This window comes from Neofelis nebulosa, chromosome 5, assembly GCF_028018385.1.
Source record: "Neofelis nebulosa isolate mNeoNeb1 chromosome 5, mNeoNeb1.pri, whole genome shotgun sequence".
NCBI classification, from domain to species: domain Eukaryota; kingdom Metazoa; phylum Chordata; class Mammalia; order Carnivora; family Felidae; genus Neofelis; species Neofelis nebulosa.
In genome coordinates this window covers 157,601,298-157,623,840 of record NC_080786.1, presented here as the reverse complement: position 1 = coordinate 157,623,840, position 22,543 = coordinate 157,601,298, and the positions used below count along the sequence as shown (strand labels likewise).

The 22,543-nt window shown below is 53.5% G+C and overlaps 4 protein-coding genes across 4 annotated transcripts in view; all 4 read left to right on the top strand.

Annotated features, from left to right (window-relative positions):
- The window catches only part of LOC131512953 (keratin-associated protein 10-12-like), a 32,557-nt gene extending 16,485 nt beyond the window's left edge, over positions 1-16,072 (top strand). Inside the window, exon 2 of the mRNA XM_058732212.1 lies at positions 15,848-16,072. The gene's annotated coding sequence lies outside the window, so the exon portion shown is untranslated. The remainder of the gene's footprint in view (positions 1-15,847) is intronic.
- The window catches only part of TSPEAR (thrombospondin type laminin G domain and EAR repeats), a 155,723-nt gene that overhangs the window by 101,697 nt on the left and 31,483 nt on the right, over positions 1-22,543 (top strand). Inside the window, exon 2 of the mRNA XM_058732219.1 lies at positions 1,507-1,727. Coding sequence (XP_058588202.1) covers positions 1,507-1,727 — 221 coding nt within the window. The remainder of the gene's footprint in view (positions 1-1,506; positions 1,728-22,543) is intronic.
- LOC131512950 (keratin-associated protein 10-6-like) lies at positions 7,019-8,673 on the top strand. The gene has a single exon (XM_058732207.1). The coding sequence runs from the start codon at positions 7,108-7,110 to the stop codon at positions 8,398-8,400; it is 1,293 nt and encodes a 430-aa protein (XP_058588190.1). The 5' UTR covers positions 7,019-7,107; the 3' UTR covers positions 8,401-8,673.
- LOC131512947 (keratin-associated protein 10-12-like) lies at positions 14,725-15,806 on the top strand. The gene has a single exon (XM_058732203.1). The coding sequence runs from the start codon at positions 14,757-14,759 to the stop codon at positions 15,804-15,806; it is 1,050 nt and encodes a 349-aa protein (XP_058588186.1). The 5' UTR covers positions 14,725-14,756.

Below are 22,543 nucleotides of genomic sequence, written 5' to 3'. Positions count from 1 at the left end.
GCCCGCAGGGGCGCCTGGAAGCTGGCAACCGTCCCCAAATATTAGCCGTCTGTCCCTGCCAGCGGGGACTGGGCTCGGAACCCGTACAACAGGAAAGGTGTGCCGAGCGCCCGTGAGGACAGAGCCAGCCAGAGGGGCGGCAGTCACCGCTGAAGTTTTCTGGGTTTTGTTGGTGACGGCGACCCTGCTCTGAAGAGCTGTTCCCCTGGTAAACCAGAGGACCGGTCAGTGACGGCTGAATGTCCATCTACTTGGAGCCAGCCACGAGCCCAAAGTGGCGCTGTGTGCTCACGGGAGGCGGTCCGGGTTCCTGGGTCCCAGCACCTGCCACAAGCTACTCTTGCCGCTGTTTCTCTGCCCACGCCCTCACCATGAGCGGCGGACACAGCCTGTGTCCCTCGAGGCTCTCAGCCTGTGGCGGCAGGCACAACCCATGTTCAAGACCCTCTGCAGGGTACCCCGCTTTCCCTGCCCAGTTCACATCAGTGTGGCAGACATTTATCCAGCAATGACGATAGACCAGGGGCTGGCCACACACTTCTGGGGAAATGGAGGTACCACAGTGTCTGTCCTGGACAGGCCTTGCACTTGGGAGAGGACACAGGCCACTATGTCCCAGACCAATGCAAGCGGGTATGTGCCGTGGGCCTCACGGGCTGCGACAGCACAGAAAGCCCTTCAAGACCCCGGTCATGGGGCCTCCTGTCCCAGGGAAGCTTCTCCCTCCTGGAAGGACACTGAATCAAGGGACCATGGCTCCTGTAGGGAAGGAGGGAGGGACACCTGTGACAGACCACACTGGACCTCAGGTCAGCCTCCACTGTCATTGCCCGCTGACCTCGCATGGCCGGGTCGGGAAGGGTCCGGGCGGCAGCCACGGGCTCTACTCCAAGCCGGCACCTCCCTTCTGGAGGCCGGGCCCTGTGAGTTGGTCCAGAAACAGCCTCTCTGGGCACAGGTGCCCCCCTCCGGGCTCCCCATTTTCCTTTCCCATCATCTGGCCTCAGCTGAGGCAGGCCAGCCCCTCAGCTGTGTTTCTGACGACCTTGAGCTGTAGGACGGAGGCTCTCCGGGAGCATGTCTGCCCCTCTGCAGGCTGTATGAGGAGCAGTGCCCGTCCCACGGCGGCCCTACCTTCCACAGCACGTGGGGACACGAGTCACAGAGCCCCGCTGAGGCCACAGGAAATGCCATGCTCCACGTTCCAGGGTCCCTGAACTCCTGGAGCCCAGCCCCCGAGGGGACTCATCCGTCCTCTGTCCCCTGGCTCGCCCAGCACAGGGCTCGGCCATCAACTGGGAAACAGTGGCAGCACGGGATGTGCTCCGGGGTTTGGCGGAGGGGGGAGGGGTCGCCGCAGACTCAACTGCCGTCTCAACCCTCGGGGCCTCAGTTTCCCCACTGGTTCAAGGGGAAACTCGTAGGGGCCCCATGAGGGCTCAGAGCCTGCCGCGCCAGGCACCCCGTAAGCACCCGCATAACCCACGTGTGGTTTCCCTGACACAGACCTGCGCCCCCTGGACATCCTGGCAGAGGCCCTCCCTCCAAATGGCGCTGCGGGCGGAATCAGGGTGACACAGGCGAATGGCGTGCGAGGACTCCAGCTCTCGGCCGCCGCCCCCCACGCCATGAGCTTCCCCGCATCGAGGATTTTCTTCCAATGCGACCTCTTCCCTGAAGAATTTTCGATCGTCATAACCTTGAAAGTTCCCAATCTTCCCCCTAAGGTCAGTGATGCTTTTTACTCATGTTCCTTTGTGATGTCCTCACTGCCCCCGCGTACAGCGGGCACGGCCGCTCCAGACTGTGGCCAGGCTCCAGCCAGAGACTCCTACGGTATCTGTAGGGTCAAGAGTGGCCGGACTCGGTAGGTAGTGAGGTCCCCGTCACAGTGTGTGTGCAAGCAGATCCTGAGGCACCGTTTGCTGGGAATTCGTACCGGTAATTCCTGCAATGGTAATTTTTCTGGTGGGCTGAACCGTCGAAGGCTAGGGATGATGCTTAGAGTTTTTACTTTGCCGTCTCTTCACGGGAAATGTAGACAATAAAACAGTAAGAAGAGGCCCTTTTGGACGTGGTTACCTGCGATCTGTGGTTTCATCCACCTCAGATCCAGCTAACATTCCCATCCCCCCACCAGGCTGGAAGTCCCCCAAGGTGAGGCCCCCAGGGGCCCGTTGCTGCTTCCCCGTGGGGCCCAGGACAGTGCACTTCATAGGCGTGTGACCAGGTCAGAGTCCTCAGTTAGGAAAGGAGGGCCCTTCCGCCCCCAGTCACGGTCCTTGCTGGCTTGCGCTGTGGAAGGCGACACTCCCCGATGCGTCAGTGACGTCTGCTCACGAAAGACCCTCTCTTTCCTGCCGTCAAGCCGGCCGAGTTTTCTACTCCATTCGCTGCATTTTCCCCTTTCTATAATTTCTGTTTTCTTCTGCTTTACATAAATTCCACTTCTCAGCGTAAAGCCTCTGTCTTGTCAGCTACTGTCCTGAACACGACTCCAATAGTTGGACGCGAGGACTCTACTCTGGACGACTCTGACGTGTGTACCGCCCACGGACTGGCTGTGCTGTCCGCTTCATCTCTTACTTTCTGCTGTGCTCAGTGATTATTTCTTCGGGTAAAACTTGTGTTGCAGAAACGTCTTTTATCCTAGTGCTTCTACGTAGGGGATTAAACACAGCATGTGGTGAACGCGTCCTATCACCGAGATAGCGCTACCCAGGGGACTCAAATTACATGACTCCGGGAAGCAGCTTTTATACAAGTGGCTTTCTTTATGTTGTATTTAAAGTTTATTTATGTATTTTGAGAGAGGGAGGGAGGGAGCAGGGGAGGGGCAGGGAGAGACAGGGAGAGAGAGAATCCCAAGCAGGCTCCGCAGCAGGGCTAGAACCCACAAACCCGTGCGATTGTGACCCGAACACGGGTCGAAATCAAGAGTCGGACACTTAAGCGACTGAGCCACCCAGGCGCCCCAGGTCTTCTCATCCTTAAACGGGGGTGTTTTCCCACGGATTCATATTTTCTTTAATGCAACAAAATGATGTTCTACAGCCTCTAGAGTACCAGTCTGACAGTCATTTTGTTCCTAAGGGTCTGTTCATCTAACGTATATAATTTCTTGGCACACAGTTGTTCATAGCATTTCTCTATAATCCTCTTTGTTTCTGTAAAGGCTGACAGCACTGTTCTCTCATTTCTGATTCTCACCATTTGAGTCTTCTCTCTCTCGGTGTCTCCGTCTGTCTCTCTCTCCTTGATCAATGTAGCTGAAGGATTGTCAATTTTTTTGATCTTTTCAAAGAACCAGTTTTATTGGCTTTATTGACGTTTCTGTATTATTTTTCCATTCTCTGTTTAACTTATTTATCGTCTGATCTTTATCATTTCCTTCCTTCTGCTTGTCTGCCATGTCCGAAAGTGGAATATGGCAACTTACAGCTGTAAATCTCTAAGAAGCTGCATCCTGTAAGTTCTAGTATTTCGATCTTCACTTTCATTCATTTAAAAGTATTTTTTTAATTTTTAAAAATTTAAAAATTTATTTTTGAAAAAGAGAGTGAGAGATCACAAGCAGGGAGGGGGAGAGAAAGAGGGAGACACGGAATCCGAAGCGGGCTCCAGGCTCTGAGCTATTAGCACAGAGCCCGATGCAGGGCTCGGACCCACAAACCGTGAGATCATGACCTGAACTGAAGTCGGACGCTCAACCTTCTGAGCCACCCAGGTGCCCCTAAGAGTATTTTATGATTTCCCTTTTGAATTCTTCTTTGACCTTTTGGTTATTTAGGAGTGTGTTGTTTAGTGTCCACATATTTATGAATTCCCCCAATTTCTTTTCTGTTACTAATTTCTAATTTCATTCCCCTGTGGTCAGAGAACATACTTTGCATTTTTGTATCCATTTTAACGTACTGGCGTTTGTTTATGGCCTAGCCTATGCTCTGTCCTATTGGATGTGCCATGTGCATTACTGAAGGACGTACATCTGCTGTTGTTGGTTGGGGTGTCCTACAGATGTCCATTAGGTCTTGCTAGTTTATAGTACTCTTCATGTCCTTGGTGATCTTCTCTCCAGTTGTTCTTTCCATTGTTGAAATTGGGATATTGAGGTCTTCAACTAATGTTATTGAATGGTCTATTTTTTTCCTTTATGTGTGTCAGCTTTTGCTTTGTCTATTTTGGTACTCAGTTATTATTTGCATATATGTTTATAATTGTTACATGGTCCTCATGGATTGACTTTTTTATCATTATAAAATATCCCTCTTTGTCTCTAGTAACAATTTTTGTTTTAAAGTCTACTTTATCTGATGTTAGTAAATATTAATATTTTCTTGTGGCTGGTGGTCGCATATGTTTTTCCTATCCTTTTACTTCCAGTCTAGCTGTATCTTTGACTCTAAAGTGTGTCTCCTATAATGAGTATATCGTTGAATCTCAATTTTATCCAGTCTAACAATCTTCCCCTTGATTGTATTATTTAATTCATTCACAATTGATGTTATTATTGATCCTCATTATTCATGGATTTGGCATTTGCAACTTCAGCTACTCACTAAAATTGATCTGTAATCTCAAAGTCAATACTCACAGTGCTTTCACAGTGTTTCATGGACGTGCATTGAGCAGCAAAACATTGGGTGTCCCCACACACAGGTTCCCAGTGGAAGTCAAACAGGTGTCTTGTGCTGTCTATTTAGTGCCACATTTTCCATGATCCTGTGCTTCTTTTGGTGATGTCACTGCTTGACATGGCCTCATTGTGCAAGGAGGCTGCAGTGTGCCTCTTGGAGAAAATACATGTGTTAAATAAGTTTCCTTCGGGTGTGAGTTATGTTGCAATTGGAGGTGAGTTCAGAGAATCAGCAATGAATGCTAGATATTCACTGTGAAATAATAATGTATGTTGAGATATATAGAATATGTGTATAATAAAATATATGTGTTTCTGTCCCTGGTTCTTGCTAATATTTGGTCTTTGACCCCAGTTCCTGACACAGAGCTCCTAAATGCCTTGGGACTTCCTGGGTGGTAGGAATGATTTCTGTTCTAATGAGGTGACTGACTCTGGGTTAGCTTCAGGATGGGGGCTACTCACCAGAACGACCAAGCTTTGGTTAGAAGCTTCATGCTGTAGGCTCCATTCCCATCCTCAGGAAAGGGGAGAGTGGCTAGAAACTTAGTTAATGACAGATCGTGCCCGCATGAGGAAGCCTCCGTAGAAACCCCAACGTGCAGAATTCTGAGAACTTCCAGTCTGGTGAATGTGTCCATGTGCCGAGGAGGGTGGCGCACCCCAACTCCACAGGGAGAGAAGCTCCTGTACTCGCCGCCCCCCGCCACAGGCCTCGCCTTGCGCATCCCTCCATGCGGCTGTTTATCTGTATCCTTTAAAATAACCTTTGTAACAAATCAGCAATAGAGCTCATCTATTTCCCTAGCAAAGTAATAAACCCGAGGGGGAGGTCACAGGAACCTCCGTTCTGTAGCCAAGTCAGGCAGACGTTGTGGGTAGCTGGGCACCTACTACCGGTGGCTGGCCTCTGAAGTGGGGGCAGTCTCGTGGCCCGCACCCTTAACCTGGGGCCTGCGCTAGCACTGGGGAGTGTCGGAATGGAACTTAATCATGGGGCACCCACGCAGCTGGCGTCAGGAGCGTTATGTGCGGGTGAAGGGAGACGCTGTGTTTTTTTCCTGGACACACATGAAACGGCGTTCTGTATTGATCGGTTGATGAAAATGAGACCAGGGGCTCACAGGAACCTGACTCTAGCCCCCAGAAGCCAAGCGTCAACATTTGCTAATCCAGCGTGAGCGGCGATTTTCCATCACGTGACCGCCGCCCGCGGGGAGAACCAGCCGCAGCTGGAGGGAGCACCTGCTACCACCCGGTTCCACTCCCTCTGCGTCTCGCGTCGCCCGCCCGCGTTCCTCTCGTCCTCCGTTGGCACGTTCCTGTGCACTTAGTGAATGTTTTCTCAGGCGGTTTTTTTATTTAATGATTTTTCACTTAAAAAAAAAGTTTTTCCTAGTGTTTGCTCTCTAGGGCTTACGCGTGTTTATTTTACCTTAGCCGAATTAGCTTCTGATTTATACCAGCTCCACTCCCGTGACATAAAAACATTCTCCTTTTCATACAGGACGCTGTCCCTTCTTGTCCCTTTCGTATGGGATGCTGTCCCTTCTTGTCCCCTTTCGTGGTCTTGCTGTTAACACACACTCCATCGGTCCATGTAAAAAAACCCAATAATGTATTGTTGTAATTATTGCCTAATGCTTTTTATGACTTTGAAGAAGCTGCGAGAAGAAAGGAAAACAAGGATGAAATGTAAGGCTTTTGCTCTCCTGGCCTTTTCATCATTTCTGGTTCTCTTCCCATTTTCCTGTGGATCCACGTTGCCATCTGCACCCTCGCCGCGACGTGTGTGTCTGCGGGTCTTTTGTGCGTAACTTATTTGAGTGCGTCGAGCCTCCTGGATGTGTAGATTAAAGTTTTTCAATAGATTCGGTAAGTTTTAAGCCACTATTTCTTTGAGATAATAACATTTGTCCACTGAGGGCTGACTGGCAGAGCCCCCAGTCCCATCCATCAGGGGTCAGTGAGGCTTTAAACCCTGAAGCCCCCTGGGCCCCACAAGCCCCCGCCGGAGGCCTGCAGCTTAGAGTACCATGGCCGAGTGTCCGCGAGGACGTGAGGGGCCACGTGGGGTGTTATGTGCTCACCAGGTCTCAGGTGTGGAAGCAAGCATGGGGCGTGAGGCGGTGAAGCAGACACATCGCCCCTCACGGTCATTCGTACGGTGCTAGCCCACGCCTGTGACCCTGGCCCCTTCTGTGAGCCAGTCTCTGCCCCCAGGACACTTTGTCCTCACACCTGCCCCAGGACTCCCTCCCGGGAGAGCGAGTCCAATCTACTCCCACTGCAAACAGCGGCATCACCCCACACGGTGCATCCTGCCCCGTGGCCAGGCCGGCCGAGCATCGCCAGACCTGTCCTCAGCTGGGCCTCCCTCCCTTGGCTCAGAGCCCAGATTCCAGGACTGCCCCCCTCCTCGTCCCTGCCCTTGGAGACAAGGTCTGTTTACACGGGCAGTCCCCCACGGGATGGAGCCCGGGCTGTCACCTCCAGAAAATCTCCTGATTGCTACGGTCTCCGCAAAAGCATCAAAGCATCTCTACTGTCTCTCCTCCGGGACGAACGCAGGTCAGGATGGCCTGAGGTCCACTCAAGAGCCTCACAAGCCAGCGGCTCTCGGACTGGGAAGCAGCATAGTGAGCACTCAGCAGAACACCAAACACCAACAAGGAAGGGGAGCTTCACTCAGCCTGCTGCTGGGACAACACACAGCCGGGAGGTATAAAAGCCGACAGACAGCCGGAGCTCCTCACACACACACACACACACACACACACACTCACACACACACCGCCTCCTGCAGCCCCACCGCCCCCGCCATGGCCGCGTCCACCCTGTCCGTCCGCTCCAGCGACCTGAGCTATGGCAGCCGCGTCTGCCTGCCCGGGGCCTCGGACTCCTGCCCCGACTCCCCCTGGCAGGTGGACGACTGCCCAGAGAGCTGCTGCGAGCCCCCGTGCTGCGCCCCGGCCCCCCGCCTGACCCTCCTGTGCGGCCCCTCCTCCCCCTGCCAGGGAGACTGCTGCACCCCTGCGTGCTGCAAGCCCGTCTGCTGCACCCCTGTGTGCTGCAAGCCCGTCTGCTGCACCCCTGTGTGCTGCAAGCCCGTGTGCTGCACCCCTGTGTGCTGCAAGCCCCTCTGCTGCACCCCTGTCTGCTGTGAGGACTCCCCCTGCACAACCTCTTCATGCTGCCAACTGTCCTGCGGCCCCTCCTCCCCCTGCCAGGGAGACTGCTGCACCCCTGCGTGCTGCAAGCCCATCTGCTGCACCCCTGTGTGCTGCAAGCCCATGTGCTGCACCCCTGTGTGCTGCAAGCCCGTGTGCTGCACCCCTGTCTGCTGCGAGGACTCCGCCTGCACAACCTCTTCATGCTGCCAGCTGTCATGCGGCCCCTCCTCCCCCTGCCAGGGAGACTGCTGCACCCCTGCGTGCTGCAAGCCCATCTGCTGCACCCCTGTGTGCTGCAAGCCCGTGTGCTGCACCCCTGTCTGCTGCGAGGACTCCGCCTGCACAACCTCTTCATGCTGCCAGCTGTCTTGCGGCCCCTCCTCCCCCTGCCAGGGAGACTGCTGCACCCCTGTCTGCTGCAAGCCCGTGTGCTGCACCCCTGTCTGCTGCCAGGACTCCCCCTGCTCAGCCCCCTCCTGCTGCCAGCCCAGCCCCTGCTGCAGACCCTCCTCCTGCGTGTCCCTGCTCTGCCACCCCGCGTGCCCCCGCCCTGCCTGCTGTGGCCCCGCCTCGGGCCAGTCCTGCTGCTGATGGGCACGTCCCCCCACTGCTACTGGGACTCCCACCCAAAGTATTTGGAGCCTCGAGCCCAGTCTGGGGTCTCCTTCTGCCCCCAGGTGCCCACCGCAGCAGACAAGGCTGAGCCCTCACTGTCGGGCTGGCTCCCTGGGACAGCTGCAGCTTCCCGAGGGCCCTGTGTGTCACCCGGTGTCCTCCTCTCTATCATAGCCAGATTGAGGTCACTTTGTCCTGTCCTACGTGAGCGACCTATCTGTTAACCAATAAATTCACTGTCAGCCCCTCCGAAGGCCTCGAATGCGCGTCTCGGCCAGCAGGGAAGGGCTGCGATGTTGCACGCGGGCGGGGCTTCTCTGAGAAGCCTGGAGTCGCGTCCATCACAATAGCACCGTCGGGCAGGGCGGCCACCCGCACCCCCTGCTGGGCCTCCTGCGCTGGTTGTCCCCCGGCAGCCCCACAAGCCTGCCCCCCTGGGAGGCCCCTAGAGCCCTTCACCAGTGAGGGACAGAGGGCCATCTGTCGGGCCCTGAGCCTTTGCCAGGGACAAAGGAGGCCCGGTTAATAGAGCTTCTGCCTTGGGGGCATGCATGGTGCCAGCCACTCTCCGGTGGCCCTCGGCACAGGGGCGAGCGCTTACCTCTGTGTGAAGATGCCGGGAGCATGAGTGCTGTGCGCGGTGATGACGGGAGCCCGTGTCGGTCAGGATGCTCCAGAGACACAGCCAATAGGATGTGTGCGTAAACCTGCGGCGGTTTTGAGGCATAGGTTCACGTGAGTGCGGGAGCCGGCAAGTCCAAAATCTGCAGGGCAGGCTCCCCAGGGATGAGCTGATGTTGGAGCTTGAGCCCAGAGATGGTCTGCTGGTAGACCCCGGCTACCTCTTGGGGGACCTCTGTCTGTGCTCCGAGTCCTTCAACTGATTGGGTGAGGCCCACCCACCATATGGCAGATAATCTGCTTCACTCAGAGCCGACCAATGTAAATACCAGTCTGGGCCTTCACAGCAATGTTTGTATGTGTTTGACCAAACAACTGAGCATGATGGCCTGGCCAAGATGATGCATAAAATTAACCATCTCCCCGGACCAACAGCCCAGGGTCTGGGGTACTGAAAATGGTGGGTCTCATTGGGCTGTCCCCTCAGGATTTCAAGTGTTCAGGCAGGTCGCCTTGTTGGAAGAAATGGGGAGGAGGGATTCCCACCGGCCCTACAGGCACGGTGCCCAGCAGGCACGTGCCCTGGGCCACGGATGATCCCCAGTGAGGAGGGGCCACGTCTGGGAGGCCTCACAAGCCCTCTGGCCACATTCGAGGGAAACCATGCCTGGCAACATTGTGATGTACCAACCTGCGGTCAGAAGGAAGCAGGTGTCCCTTGGGGAGCGTTTCCTGGCACAAAACATTGTGACTCCTGGATGGCTGGCCGGCCAGTCACCCGGGATCCCTGTGGATGCCAACATGCCCCCCCACTGTGGTGCAGGGCGTGTCCTGTCCTTCGTCCCCGGTCCCCAAGTCGCTCGGTGAACAGCCACACCCACCCACCCAGCAGCCTGGCCTCTCCCTGGGCGCCGCCCCTCCCCTCCTCTGCCCCATCTCACTGAGCTTCAGCTTCTGGCCCCCACCCCACCCTCCCTGCTAGGACGGCCCAGGCGCCCAGCCCCGTCCTGCTTCTCCCTGAAGACCCCTCCTCCCCTTCTTCCTCTGCCCTCCCTGGCGGGCGCCTGCCGCTGACTTGTGGTCCCTTCGACCCCCAGAACCGTTCGCTCCCGAGTCCCAGTCGGCCAGACTGGCACGTGCCCTGGGGCCCGAAGCGACTCTGGGTTCTGCAAAGTGCTGCGGATCAGAGCAGGGGCGCTTCCCCGGGATGAGAAGAGAGGAAGGGCACCTTTAGTCTCACCGACCTGCACCCGAAATCCAGCGTTTCAAGCGGTTGTGAACAGCCAGCAGCCCCGAGTGGATCAGCAGGGCCCGAGCCTTCGCGGCCGCGGACGTCAGGTGTGCGGGCCTCACGGGGACAGCTGGCCCCACACTCACGGACGGCCGGGCAGCCGGCACCCACCCCGCAGGACATCACCTGGGGCTCACTGGAGGAGTGTGCTAAATCACTCGCTTGTTTTCAAGTTTCAACGTGCCTTCCTGCAATCGGTGCCCTTTGATTTCCATCAGGTTTTTTCTTCCTTCATTTAGAACCAGCTGAAGGCTTCTCAAGCTGGCGGGGAGGGGGGGCAGGCACAGAAAGGGTCGGGGCGCCCGGCACCCTCTGGCCGTGAGCAGCTCTCTGTCTGTGGCTCTGACCACCAGCAGGACGGTGGTCAGCCCCCGCTCGCCCACGGGTTCCCGGAGGTGAGGCGCAGCCCCGTGACGCCCCGACTCTCAGGAAGGACCGTGTGTGTGTCCCTGTCGTTTGTGGACCCTTAATTCTCGAGGGGCCCTTCCCTGTCAGCCACGGTGTCTTTTCATTTGTCCCTCGTGGTTTTCACGGCAGGTGTGTACGACCTGACCGGAGAGTCGGAGGGCCCCCGAGGGAGGGCGGGCGGCAGGGAGAGCTGCCCAGTGAGCCCCCGACGTGCGGGAGGCAGGCGGTCCCCACTCCGGGTCAGCGGCACCTCAGCGGGAGGCGGGAGGCAGCTGAGTGCGACACACGGCCAAGCACTCCTCAAGGCCCTGTTGGCTCCTGGGGTCGTGATGGTACCACCATCTTTCTGGGTTTTGATATGACGAACCGTTTCGAGAGTTTTGTTGTCTAATAAAAAATAGTAGATGAAATGTACTTTGGGTGTTTTTTTTTTAGTTAATTTATCTTAGAGAGAGAGAGAGAACATGAGTGGAGGAAGGGCAGAGAAAGGCAGAGAGAGAGAGAATCCCAAGCAGACTCTGAGCTGTCAGCGCAGAGCCCGACTCGGGGCTCAGACCCACAACCCGTGAGCTCATGACCTGAACCGAAGTCGAGAGTTGGACGCTTAACTAACTGAGCCCCCCAGGCGCCCTGCCCTGATAGATGAAATGTCCTTCGAAACCGATGGCTGAGCCCTGCCTGCTGTCATTTTCTTTTTGTTTCTGCTGCTTCTTGTCTTTAAAAAACCCACCATGGATGTTTTTCTTCTATTTTCCCTGCTGTTTTGAAAGACATACATCCTGTTTTCAGTCACACTAGTGAATGTCTAAGTCTCCCTTCATATTTGTGTTTCAACTGGTCGAGTCACGAATCAATGATACGGTGTGAGAAATTCCTCCTTGAGACGGAATTGGGTGTTTCTCCCACCATCTGGCCGCGCCCCACGCCTTTCAGCTTTCTGGGATCATCCGAAGGGCCACCGTCTGACAGAAACATGGTACGAGCCACATATGTATTACAGCCATCCCAGCAGCCGCATTTAAAAGTGAAAAAGAGGGGGCGCCTGGGGGGCTCAGTCGGTTAAGCGTCAGACTTCGGCTCAGGTCATGATCTCACGGTCCATGAGTTTGAGCCCCATGTCGGGCTGTGTGCTGACAGCTCAGAGCCTGGAGCCTGCTTCCAATTCTGTGTCTCCCTCTCTCTCTCTGCCCCTCCCCTGTTCATGCTCTGTCTCTCTGTGTCTCAAAATAAACATTAAGAAAAATAAACTTGTAAAAACATTTGGACGCTTAACCGACTGAGCCACCCAGGCACCCCCCCCCAACCCTTTTTTAATTTCTTTGACTGTTGTTTTGATCTTAGCTGCTCCTCTCCCTCTCTGGCCACTGGGTTATCGCGTTTGGTCTCAGCTGAACACCCCGTCCGTGCGTTACATGCTGTCTGACCACATCTGTGGGTGTTTTCTTGTGTTTTGGGGGTACCACCAGCGTTTGTCCTTCCGACTGCTGACATGATTGCTCTTTCCTGCCTCTGTTGTGAGTCTTTAATCCAGCTGCTTGGTGTTCAATTTCCTTGAACACTTGCTGTCTTCCACCATTTTCTTAGGAATGAGGAAGTCCTGGTTAGAGCGTAGATCCCGTATGCGCTGGCTTCAGTCCCGCGTCAGCCACGTTGGGCTGCGTGACCTTGAGTAGGTTGCTTAACCTCTCTGTGCCCAGGCTCCCTCCTCTGTTCATTCGCAGTATGGAATGACGTGTCACTTAGTTGATGTGAAAATTAAGTGGGTTACCAGATGTGAAATGCTCAGAGCCCCCACTGACTCAGAAAATGGTAGCTAATGTCACCAACATCGTCATTAGTGCTATTTTGAGGGTCTTCTCCTAAGACGTTGAATTCCCGCCCCGCCCCCCCACCCCCACCTGCACACGATGGCTTTCTGTTCTGGGTTCACTGGGACCATACCTTCTTGCATCCCACGTTGCCTGACGTCTTCTTTTGAGCGTTGCTGTGGATCCACGAGTGTCCATCACTCTCGCGCAGTCTTCAGGAGATGTGATCTCTCTGTCCACACTGTGTGCTCTGGGGCATCGTCCTGGGGTGAGGGGGTGCTGTGCTCAGCCATGGGGCGTGGAGGGCACGGGCACCTGCTGAAGGCCACCTGTGCGTGAGTGAAATATCGATGGAAACTGAATGGCCAAGCAGCATACTGGTCCTGCGCCCTGGGACCCCCATGGTTGCATCTCAGCCCCTCCACGAACCCAGACCTGTCGTGGAGTTTCACAGTGTCCCCCTCTAGTCCCTTAATGCTCCTTGCAGAGAGAGAAGGAAGGGAGAGGCAAAGAAGGTACTGGCAGAGAAGCTGCCGATCGCTGACACGGACAATGAGGGGAGCAGCCTCACTGGAGGCCCCCCGGACCCCCCAGGAAGTGTGATAAGGGGACATCATGAGCCACGTGACGTGCGTGGATTCGACAACCCCAGTGAAATGGACAAGAATGTATTTCTCCACTCAAGAGGAAATACATAACCCGAACAGCCCCGTTCTATTAAAGACATTGGATGTGTCCGTAAGAACCTTCCCGCAGCCCGCCCGTCCTTCAGCAGGCGAACCGTAAAGCGGCACAGGACATCGGACCACAGAACCGTGCCTGCGTCTCAAGGGAGCCAAGTACGAGAAAACCTCCGACAGTGGCCTGCTGCGTGATTCCACTTCGGCAACGGCCTCGGTACAGCCAAGGAGTAGAGGTGGAGAGGCGGGTGTGCGCGGCCAGGGATGCATGTGCTGGGTGTGGGGTGTGGCCGTCAGGGGCGCTGGAGGGGGCCTCCGGTCGCACCCACACTGACCGCGGTGGCCGTATGATCCACAAATACGAACACTGCAGAGAGGCACATGCGTGCCCACACAGAGACACACGCACACTGAGATGCACACACACACACACACACACACACACACACACAGACCGATGTGGGTAAATGTGGTGGGATCTTGGGTGGCCGATCTCCTGGTTGTGACTTGTGCTACCGTTACACAAGCGGCCATCACTGAGGGAAATGCGTAAAGGGCGACAGGAGCTCCCGGTATAATTTTTTATAACTTCTGGTGAATCTATAATTTCAAACAAATCCACGTAGAAACCCCCAGGCCCACGTGGCTTCACTGCTGGGTTCTATCAGGGGGACACCGACGCCAGGGCAGGATCCTGCAGACCCACCGTCTGCCTCCTGGGTGGCACAAGACGCTGTCCCCTGCTGTTGCCCCGTCACCCCTCGAGCTTACACCAGGGCACTGCCCAGATCCCCGTCAATGCCACGGAATCGCCAAAATCCCTGAGAGTTGTCCTGTGCTGTCATCACTGCTTCCGTGACACCCACACCGCCTCCCCCATGGGAGCACCGTGCACCCATGGGCGAAAGAGACAGACCCGCCCCGGCTGCCTGCCTCCCTCCTGGGGCTGCCGTCTGTGTGCTGGGACCCTTGCGCCCCGCGGCCACACCCCCGCACCTCGGCCGCGGGTGTGCATATGACAGACCAACGACCCCAGGCTCCCAGTGGCACCAGGTGCCTGCGACGCTGCCCTCTGCTCCCGCCCAGCACGTGGCCCCCCTCCACGGGACCTGATGTCCTCCTGGGCCTCCTGGGGCAGTGGGAGCAGGTCTGCACCTTTCTCCCACGTAACCCGCGGAACCCGGTGCAGCCACAAGCAGCCCCATGGGGGGCCGTCACGGCCGTCTGCCACAGGGAGGCACGGACACCCACTTCCCTGACTCCCCACAGGGACCCCAGCTTCCCCGAGGGCCAGACCCCAGTCAGGCGGTCATCAGAACCTCCTGGGCAACTGACTCATCTAATGTGGCTTCCCTGACCTGGCACCACACCAACAAGGAAGGGGGTGAGGCTCCTGTGGGGACAACACAAGCCCGGGGCAGATATAAAAGCCATGGCGTCCCAGGGTACCCGGCACACATACGCACTCCTCACGCACACACCCACACCCACACCCACTCCCTCCTCCAACCCACCGCCCCCGCCATGGCCGCGTCCACCCTGTCCGTCTGCTCCAGTGACCTGAGCTATGGCAGCCGCGTCTGCCTGCCCGGGGCCTCGGACTCCTGCCCCGACTCCTCCTGGCAGGTGGACGACTGCCCAGAGAGCTGCTGCGAGCCCCCGTGCTGCGCCCCGGCCCCCCGCCTGACCCTCCTGTGCGGCCCCTCCTCCCCCTGCCAGGGAGACTGCTGCACCCCTGCGTGCTGCAAGCCCGTCTGCTGCACCCCTGTGTGCTGCAAGCCCGTCTGCTGCACCCCTGTGTGCTGTAAGCCCGTCTGCTGCACCCCTGTCTCCTGCAAGACCGTGTGCTGCACCCCTGTCTTCTGCAAGCCCGTGTGCTGCACCCCTGTCTGCTGTGAGGACTCCCCCTGCACAACCTCTTCATGCTGCCAGCCCGCCTGCTGCACCTCCTCCCCCTGCCAGGAAGACTGCTGCAAGCCCGTCTGCTGCACCCCTGTGTGCTGCAAGCCCGTCTGCTGCACCCCTGTGTGCTGCGAGGACTCCCCCTGCTCAGCCCCCTCCTGCTGCCAGCCCAGCCCCTGCTGCAGACCCTCCTCCTGCGTGTCCCTGCTCTGCCGTCCCGTGTGCAGACCCGCCTTCTGCACCCCTGTCTGCTGCCAGGACTCCCCCTGCACAACCTCTTCATGCTGCCAGCCGTCCTGCTGCACCTCCTCCCCCTGCCAGGGAGACTGCTGCACCCCTGTGTGCTGCAAGCCCGTGTGCTGCACCCCTGTCTGCTGCGAGGACTCCCCCTGTTCAGCCCCCTCCTGCTGCCAGCCCAGCCCCTGCTGCAGACCCTCCTCCTGCGTGTCCCTGCTCTGCCGCCCCGTGTGCAGGCCCACCTGCTGCACCCCTGTCTGCTGCAAGCCCGTCTGCTGCACCCCTGTGTGCTGCGAGGACTCCCCCTGCTCAGCCCCCTCCTGCTGCCAGCCCAGCCCCTGCTGCAGACCCTCCTCCAGTGTATCCCTGCTCTGCCGCCCTGCGTGCCCCCGCCCTGCCTGCTGCGGCCCCGCCTCGGGCCAGTCCTGCTGCTGATGGGCACGTGCCCCCAAGGGCCAGCCGGGCTCAGGTCCCACCTGGTGACTCTGGTCCTCCTGGCCACCCATCAGGCCTGACCTTGACCTCCTGCCTCCCAGGATTGCTGACCCCGCAGCTTCCTGGGGCTTCTGCTCCCAGGAGGCACCTGCACCTGTTCTGGGTCACCGGTCCTTCTTGCCCCCTTTCTCTGCTTGGGTCACTTGGCTTTGACTCCTAACCTGTCAGCACCTCTTCAGGAAGCCCAATAAACTCACTTCACCGGCCGATTTGTTTCCTTTCATCTGACCCTCATGGGGGTGCGGAGACCCCAGGGTTTTGCCCAGACACGGTCTCCTCCAGCCACGAACATTTCTAGGAAGGAGGGACTGAGCAGTCCCAGAGGCGGGGCCTACCTCGTGTGGGCAGGGCCACGGGTGGGACTCACGCCCTGGCCCAGGAAGCTCTGCCGGTGGGCCCAGTGCTCAGGGCTTCCCAGGCTGGTCACCTGCACACGGGTCATGGTCTGGGGGTTCTCAGCCCCTGGCCCGTTTCCACCCACAGCCCCATCTGGGCAAACAGGCCCCAGACAAGTGGGTCTGGGTGCTCCAGGGAGTTCTCCCATAGGGAGAACATCCTCTATGGGCCTGGGGTCGTCCTGTGTTCCTCCCACGGGCTCTACCCATTTAGCAGAAAGGTGATGGAGCGGGGGAGGCAGTGCTCCAGCCAAGATGGGGTAACAGGGACGGGATTCCTTCCCACCTGGGCCAACTCTGAAAGTTGACAAGGTCATGAAGCAAGGGTGTCAGATCCCGGGCCCAAGACGCGTGGAACCAATGCACTCGTGAGGGAGATAAGCAAGGTTCCTGTCACTGTTGGTACCCTCACCACCTGGACAGGATCTCCAGCCCCCGTGCAGGAGGGCGAACCCCACGGAACTCCAAGGACCCCGAGTTCCATAGATGGCCTTGGGAAAAGCCCGGGCAGACAGTGTTGGGGTCAGAGTGCTGGAGAAGAGGCCCCGTCCCAGCGGTCTCCCCACCTGAGACCCTCTGTGCTCTGCCGTGTCCCCTCCCCGGCCCTGGAGCCCACGCTTCTGCTTTCTGTCTCTGAAGCTCCTCACATAAGTGGAATCACATTTCACTCGGCCCAGTGTCCTCATGCCTCATCCGTGTTCTAGTCAGACTTGCTTCCCTTTACGGCTGAATAACGTTCCCCGGTATGGATGGGCCACATCTGCTCATCCATCTATCTGCTAAGGGCACCGGGGTCACTGTGAACATGTGTGTCCAAGCATCTCTCTTCGAATCCCTACTTGCAGTTCTTCTGAGCATATTCCCAGTATAATCCCCGGACCATAGAGTAAGTCCGTTGCTACTCCTTCAAGAACCACCACACAAGCTTCCACAGTAGCTGGGCCTTTTCTCACTCCCACTAACGACACGCAAGGACTTCGGTTTGTCCACGTCCTCATCAACACTTATTTTCTCCTTGTTACATATGTAGATTACATGTTATCTCCTCGTTGTGTTTCTATTTGCGTGAATATTCTATATAATATAATATATATTCTATATTATTCTATGGACGTAAGGTGGCTTCTCATTGTAGTTTTGATTTGTGTTTCTCTAGTGATTAGTAACGTGGAACCTCTTTCACATGCTTATAGGTCATGTAATTTGTACTTCTTCTTTGGAAAAATGTCCATTCAAGTCCTTCGCTCATTTTGAAATTGGGTTGTTTTGTTTCTTGTTGTTGAGTTTTGGGAATTCTCCACACGTGTTATATATAATTTCTTATCACATGATTTTCAAATATTTTCTCTCATTTTATTTAGGTTACCTTTTCTTCTCCATTGGTATTGCCTTCTGATGCAAAATATTTACAATTTTTGTGAAGGCCACTTTTTGTATTTTTCGTATGTTGCCTGTGCCTCTGGTATCACATCCAGGAAATCACCGCGAAATCCCATGTTGCAAAGCTTTTGTCCTGTGTTTTCTTCTAAGAGTTTTATAGTTTCAGGTCTTCCTTTTAGGTCATGGGTCTATTTTGAGTTCATTTTTGTGTATGGTGTGAGGTAAGAGTCCACTTACCTTCTTCTGCCTGGGGATAGTCAGTTTTGCTTGCACCGCTTGCTGAAGAGACTGTCATTTCTCCATTGAATGGACTCGGCGCTCTTTCAAAAATGATTTCACCTCATATGTTTATTTCTGGACTCTATTCCATTGGTCTGTATGTCTGTTTTTATGCCAGTATCACCCTGTGTTCATTATTGTAGCTTTGTAGTGGTTTTTTTTTCACATAATTTATTGTCAAGTTAGCTAACATACAGCGCGTACAGGGTGCTCTTGGCTTTGGGAGTAGATTCCCATGATTCATCGCTTACATACGACACCCAGTGCTCATCCCAACAAGTGCCCTCCTCAGTGCCCATCACCCGTTCCCCTCCCCTGTCAACCCTCAGTTTGTTCTCTGTATTTAAGAGTCTCTTGGGGCGCCTGGGTGGCGCAGTCGGTTGGGCGTCCGACTTCAGCCAGGTCACGATCTCGCGGTCCGTGAGTTCGAGCCCCGCGTCAGGCTCTGGGCTGATGGCTCGGAGCCTGGAGCCTGTTTCCGATTCTGTGTCTCCCTCTCTCTCTGTCCCTCCCCCGTTCATGCTCTGTCTCTCTCTGTCCCAAAAATAAAAAAATAAAAAAACGTTGAAAAAAAAAAAAAAAGAGTCTCTTATGGTTTGCCTTCCTATAGATTTGTAGTTTTGAAATCAAGGAGTGGGAGTCCTCTAGCTTTGTTGTTGTTTTTTTCAGGATTGTTTTGGCTATGCAAGATCCCTTGATTCCACATGAATTTAAGGATGGGGTTTTAGGTTTCAGTAAAACACCTCACTGAGATCACAGTAGTGATTGTGTTACATCTGTAGATTGCCTGAGATGACAGTGATATCGTAACGATATTGAGTGTTCCAATCCTTGAACATGGAATGCCTTTCCATTTATTTGTCTTCCTTACTGTGTTTCAGCAATGTTTTGTAGTTTTCGTTGTACAGCTCTTTCACCTCCATGGTTGTTAATTCATTTTACTTTATTCTTTTTTGGTGCAATTGTAAATGGAATTGTTTTATACATTCCTTTTGGGGTTGTTCATTAGCAATGTATGGAAACACAACTGAATTTTGACTTTGTATCCTGCTGTCTTTCTGAACTCATTTGCTAGTGCTAACGGGTCCTTAGGGTTTTCTACAAATAAGATCACAGCGCCTGTGAACAGAGATGATTTTACTTCTCCCTTCCAATTTGAGCTACTGTATTTTATTCTCTAACTATTCTCCTAGAACTTCCAGTCCTGTGGTGAATAGAGGCAGTGAAAGTGGGCATCTCTGTCTGTCCTGATCTTACAGGAAAAGCTCTCAGTCTTTCACTGTTGAGTATGATGTTTGTTGTGGGATTTTCACATATATATTTTATTTTGTTGAGGTAGTTCCTTCTACTCCTAATTTGTTGAGTGTTTTATCGTGAGAGGGTGTTGAACTTTTTCAAATGCTTTTTCCGCATCAATTGAGATGATCATGCACTTTTTTCTTTATTCTGGTAATGTTGGCTATTATATTGACTGGTTTTCATATGTGGAACCACCCTTAAATTCGAGAAATAGGTCCTTCTTGGTTGTGGTGCATAATTCCTTTACTCTGCTGCTGAATTCAATTTGCTAGTGTTTTATGGAAGATTTTTGCATCAATGTTCATAAGGGATATTGTTTTGTAGTTTTCTGTTCCTGTAGTGTCTTTGCCTGGCTTTGTTGTCACAGGATTATAAATCTCATAAGATGAGTTGGGGAGTGTTCCCTCCTGTTTAACTTTTTTAAAGTTTATAGTGAACTAGGAACGATTGAACAAACTCTGAACCTGATATAAGGCATCTATGAAAAACTTACAGCCAACATCATACTTAATTGTAAAAGACTGAATGCTTTCTGCTAAAGATCAGGAAGAAGATACAGATGTCCTCTCTCACTGTTCCTGTTCAACATCACGCTGAAGCCTTACCTGTGCAACAAGCAAGGAAAAGAAATAAAACGCATGCATATTGAAAATGAAGAAATGCAGTTGTCTCCACTCCCAGAGGACATGATCATCCACATAGAAAGCCCCCAAGAATAAACAAAAAAACTCCTAGAAATATAAGAGAGTTTGGCAAAGTTGAAGTATGTAAGCCTAAAATAATAAAAAATAATTCGTTTATTTTTTTTATTAAAATTTTTTTTTGACGTTTATTTATTTTTGAGAGAAAGAGAAAGAGCACAGACAGGGGAGTTTCAGAGAGAGAGGAAGATACAGAATCTGAAGCAGGCTCCAGGCTCTGAGCTGTCAGCACAGACCCCGACGTGGGGCTGAACTCACAAACTGCGAGATCATGACCTGAGCCAAAATTGGATGCTTAATTGACTGAGACACCAGGTGCCCCCAAGTTAATTCATTTCTTTTTTTTTTTAATTTTTAAAAATGTTTTGCTTATTTTTGAGAGAGAGAGACAGAGTGTGAGCAGGGGAGGAGCAGACAGAGAGGGAGACACAGAATCCGAAGGAGCCGGATACGGGGCTGGAACTCACAAACCACAAGATCACCACCTGAGCTGAAGTCGGATGCTCAACCGACTGAGCCACCCAGGAGCCCCAATTCATTTGTAGATAATAGCAATAAAGAATTGAAACTGAAAATTTTTGTTTAAAAGTTTGATTTACAACAGAATGAAAAATGAAAGCTTAGGTATAAATCTCACAGAATGTGTGCATGAGAATGATAAAAAATACTGATGGGAGTAATTTAACAAGACGTAAATAAACAGAGAGCTCGACTATGTTCTAGGTTACGGTCGAGTAATTGTCGTGACGTCAGTTACCTCCAGACTGATCCACAGATTCAAGGCAATCCCAGCAAGAGATTTTTGTCAATCTGAACAAGCTAATTCTAAAAGTATTTGGAAAGGCAAAGAAGCTCCACTACCCAAACCACGTGAAGATGATGAACAGAGTTGGTGGAGCTCACCACCTGATTCCAGATCTGCTTTAAAACTATAGTAATCAAGACAATGTGATGTCGGCAAAGGGACAGAAGCGTGCAGATTAATGAAACAGGAGTGACACACACACCCACACGAAAACAGGCAACTGATTTCTGACACATCAGTGACACAGTGTGTTTGGAACATCTAGATGTCCATATGCAAAAAAAAAAAAAAAAAAAAAAAGTGAATCTTGACCCATACCTTACGCTCAGTGTAAGAACGTAATCAAAATTGATCCTGGGCCTAAATGTAAAATGTGAACGTTTTAAACTTGCAGAAGAAAACACAGGAGAACATTGTGACCGTGTGTTGGGCGGAGTTCTTAGGTTTAATACCAAAGGCATGGTCTGAAAAAGACGAAAATTGATAAATTGGACTTTACCCGTATTAACTCTGAATGCTCCTCAAAAAAGCTGGTAAGAGATACACAACATACAGATCCGTGTCCATCGACCGTGTCCGTGATCAGTAGGGCCTCCGGTCAACAGCAGGCAAGAAACAGTTAAGGTCTTGGGGAGTCAAAGTTATACACAAATGTTTGACGGTAACTCCCGTGTTAGCCGGGGGTCCACCGTATGCATCCGCAGTGCATAAAGGACTCTCAAAATTCAATGTCAAGAAAACCTACAAAGGGGAGGGGCCTGAGCCCTTGCAGAAACACCAAAAAGACGCATGGATGGCAAATAAACACGTGAAACGATGCTCGACGCCGTTCGTCATCAGGGCAATGCAGAGGCAAATACAGGAAGATAGCCCTGCTCACCGATTAGAATGGCTACTGTTTAACAGAAAGCCGGCAGCCTCAAGTGCTGCCAATGATACACGGCCACTAGGGCTCTCCGCGCTGTTGGGAGGGGGAGGGTACGCAAAAAGGCACAGCCACTGTGCAAAACAGTTTGGCTGCTATTTATTTATTTATTTAGAGAGCATGTGCACAAGCAGGGGAGGGGCCGAGAGAGAGGGAGGGAGAGAATCCCAAGCAGGCTCGGTGCTATCAGCACAGGGTCCGATGCAGGGCTTGGAGCCACGAACTGTGCGATCATGACCTGAGCCGAGATCGAGAGATGCGTAACCACCCAGGCGCCCTGTAGTTTGGTGGTTTCTTATCACGTTAAACAGGCTCTTGCCCTGTGACCCAGCGACGCCACTCCTAGGTGCTTACCCTGGAGAAATAAAAACTCGCTGCATTGCAAAAACCTGCACACGATGTTTGTGGCAGCCTGTTCATAACCCTCAAAAGCAGGAAGCAATGAAAATGTCCTTCACCCGGAGCGCCTGGGGGGCTCAGTCGGTTAAGCGGCCGACTTCGGCTCAGGTCATGATCTCGCGGTCTGTGAGTTCGAGCCCCGCGTCGGGCTCTGTGCTGACAGCTCAGAGCTTGGAGCCTGTTTCAGATTCTGTGTCTCCCTCTCTCTCCGCCCCTCCCCCATTCATGCTCTGTCTCTCCCTGTCTCAAAAATAAATAAAACGTTAAAAAAAAATTTTTTTTAAAAGAAAAAAAAAAAAAAGAAAATGTCCTTCACCCGTCGACAGAATAATCAAGTCGTGGTACATCCATACAGTGGAGTCCACTCAGCAGTAAAGAGAAGAGAACTGTCAGTTCACAACATGCATGAAGCCCAGTGCATTCTGCTAAATGAAAGAAGCCAGACCCGGAAGGCTGCATACTGTATGCATAGGACATTCTAGAAAAGACACAAC

What these genes read in the sequence shown, in the direction of transcription:
- LOC131512950 (XM_058732207.1), top strand. Translation starts at nt 7,108, where the DNA reads ATGGAGCCCGGGCTGTCACCTCCAGAAAATCTCCTGATTGCTACGGTC.
- LOC131512947 (XM_058732203.1), top strand. Translation starts at nt 14,757, where the DNA reads ATGGCCGCGTCCACCCTGTCCGTCTGCTCCAGTGACCTGAGCTATGGC.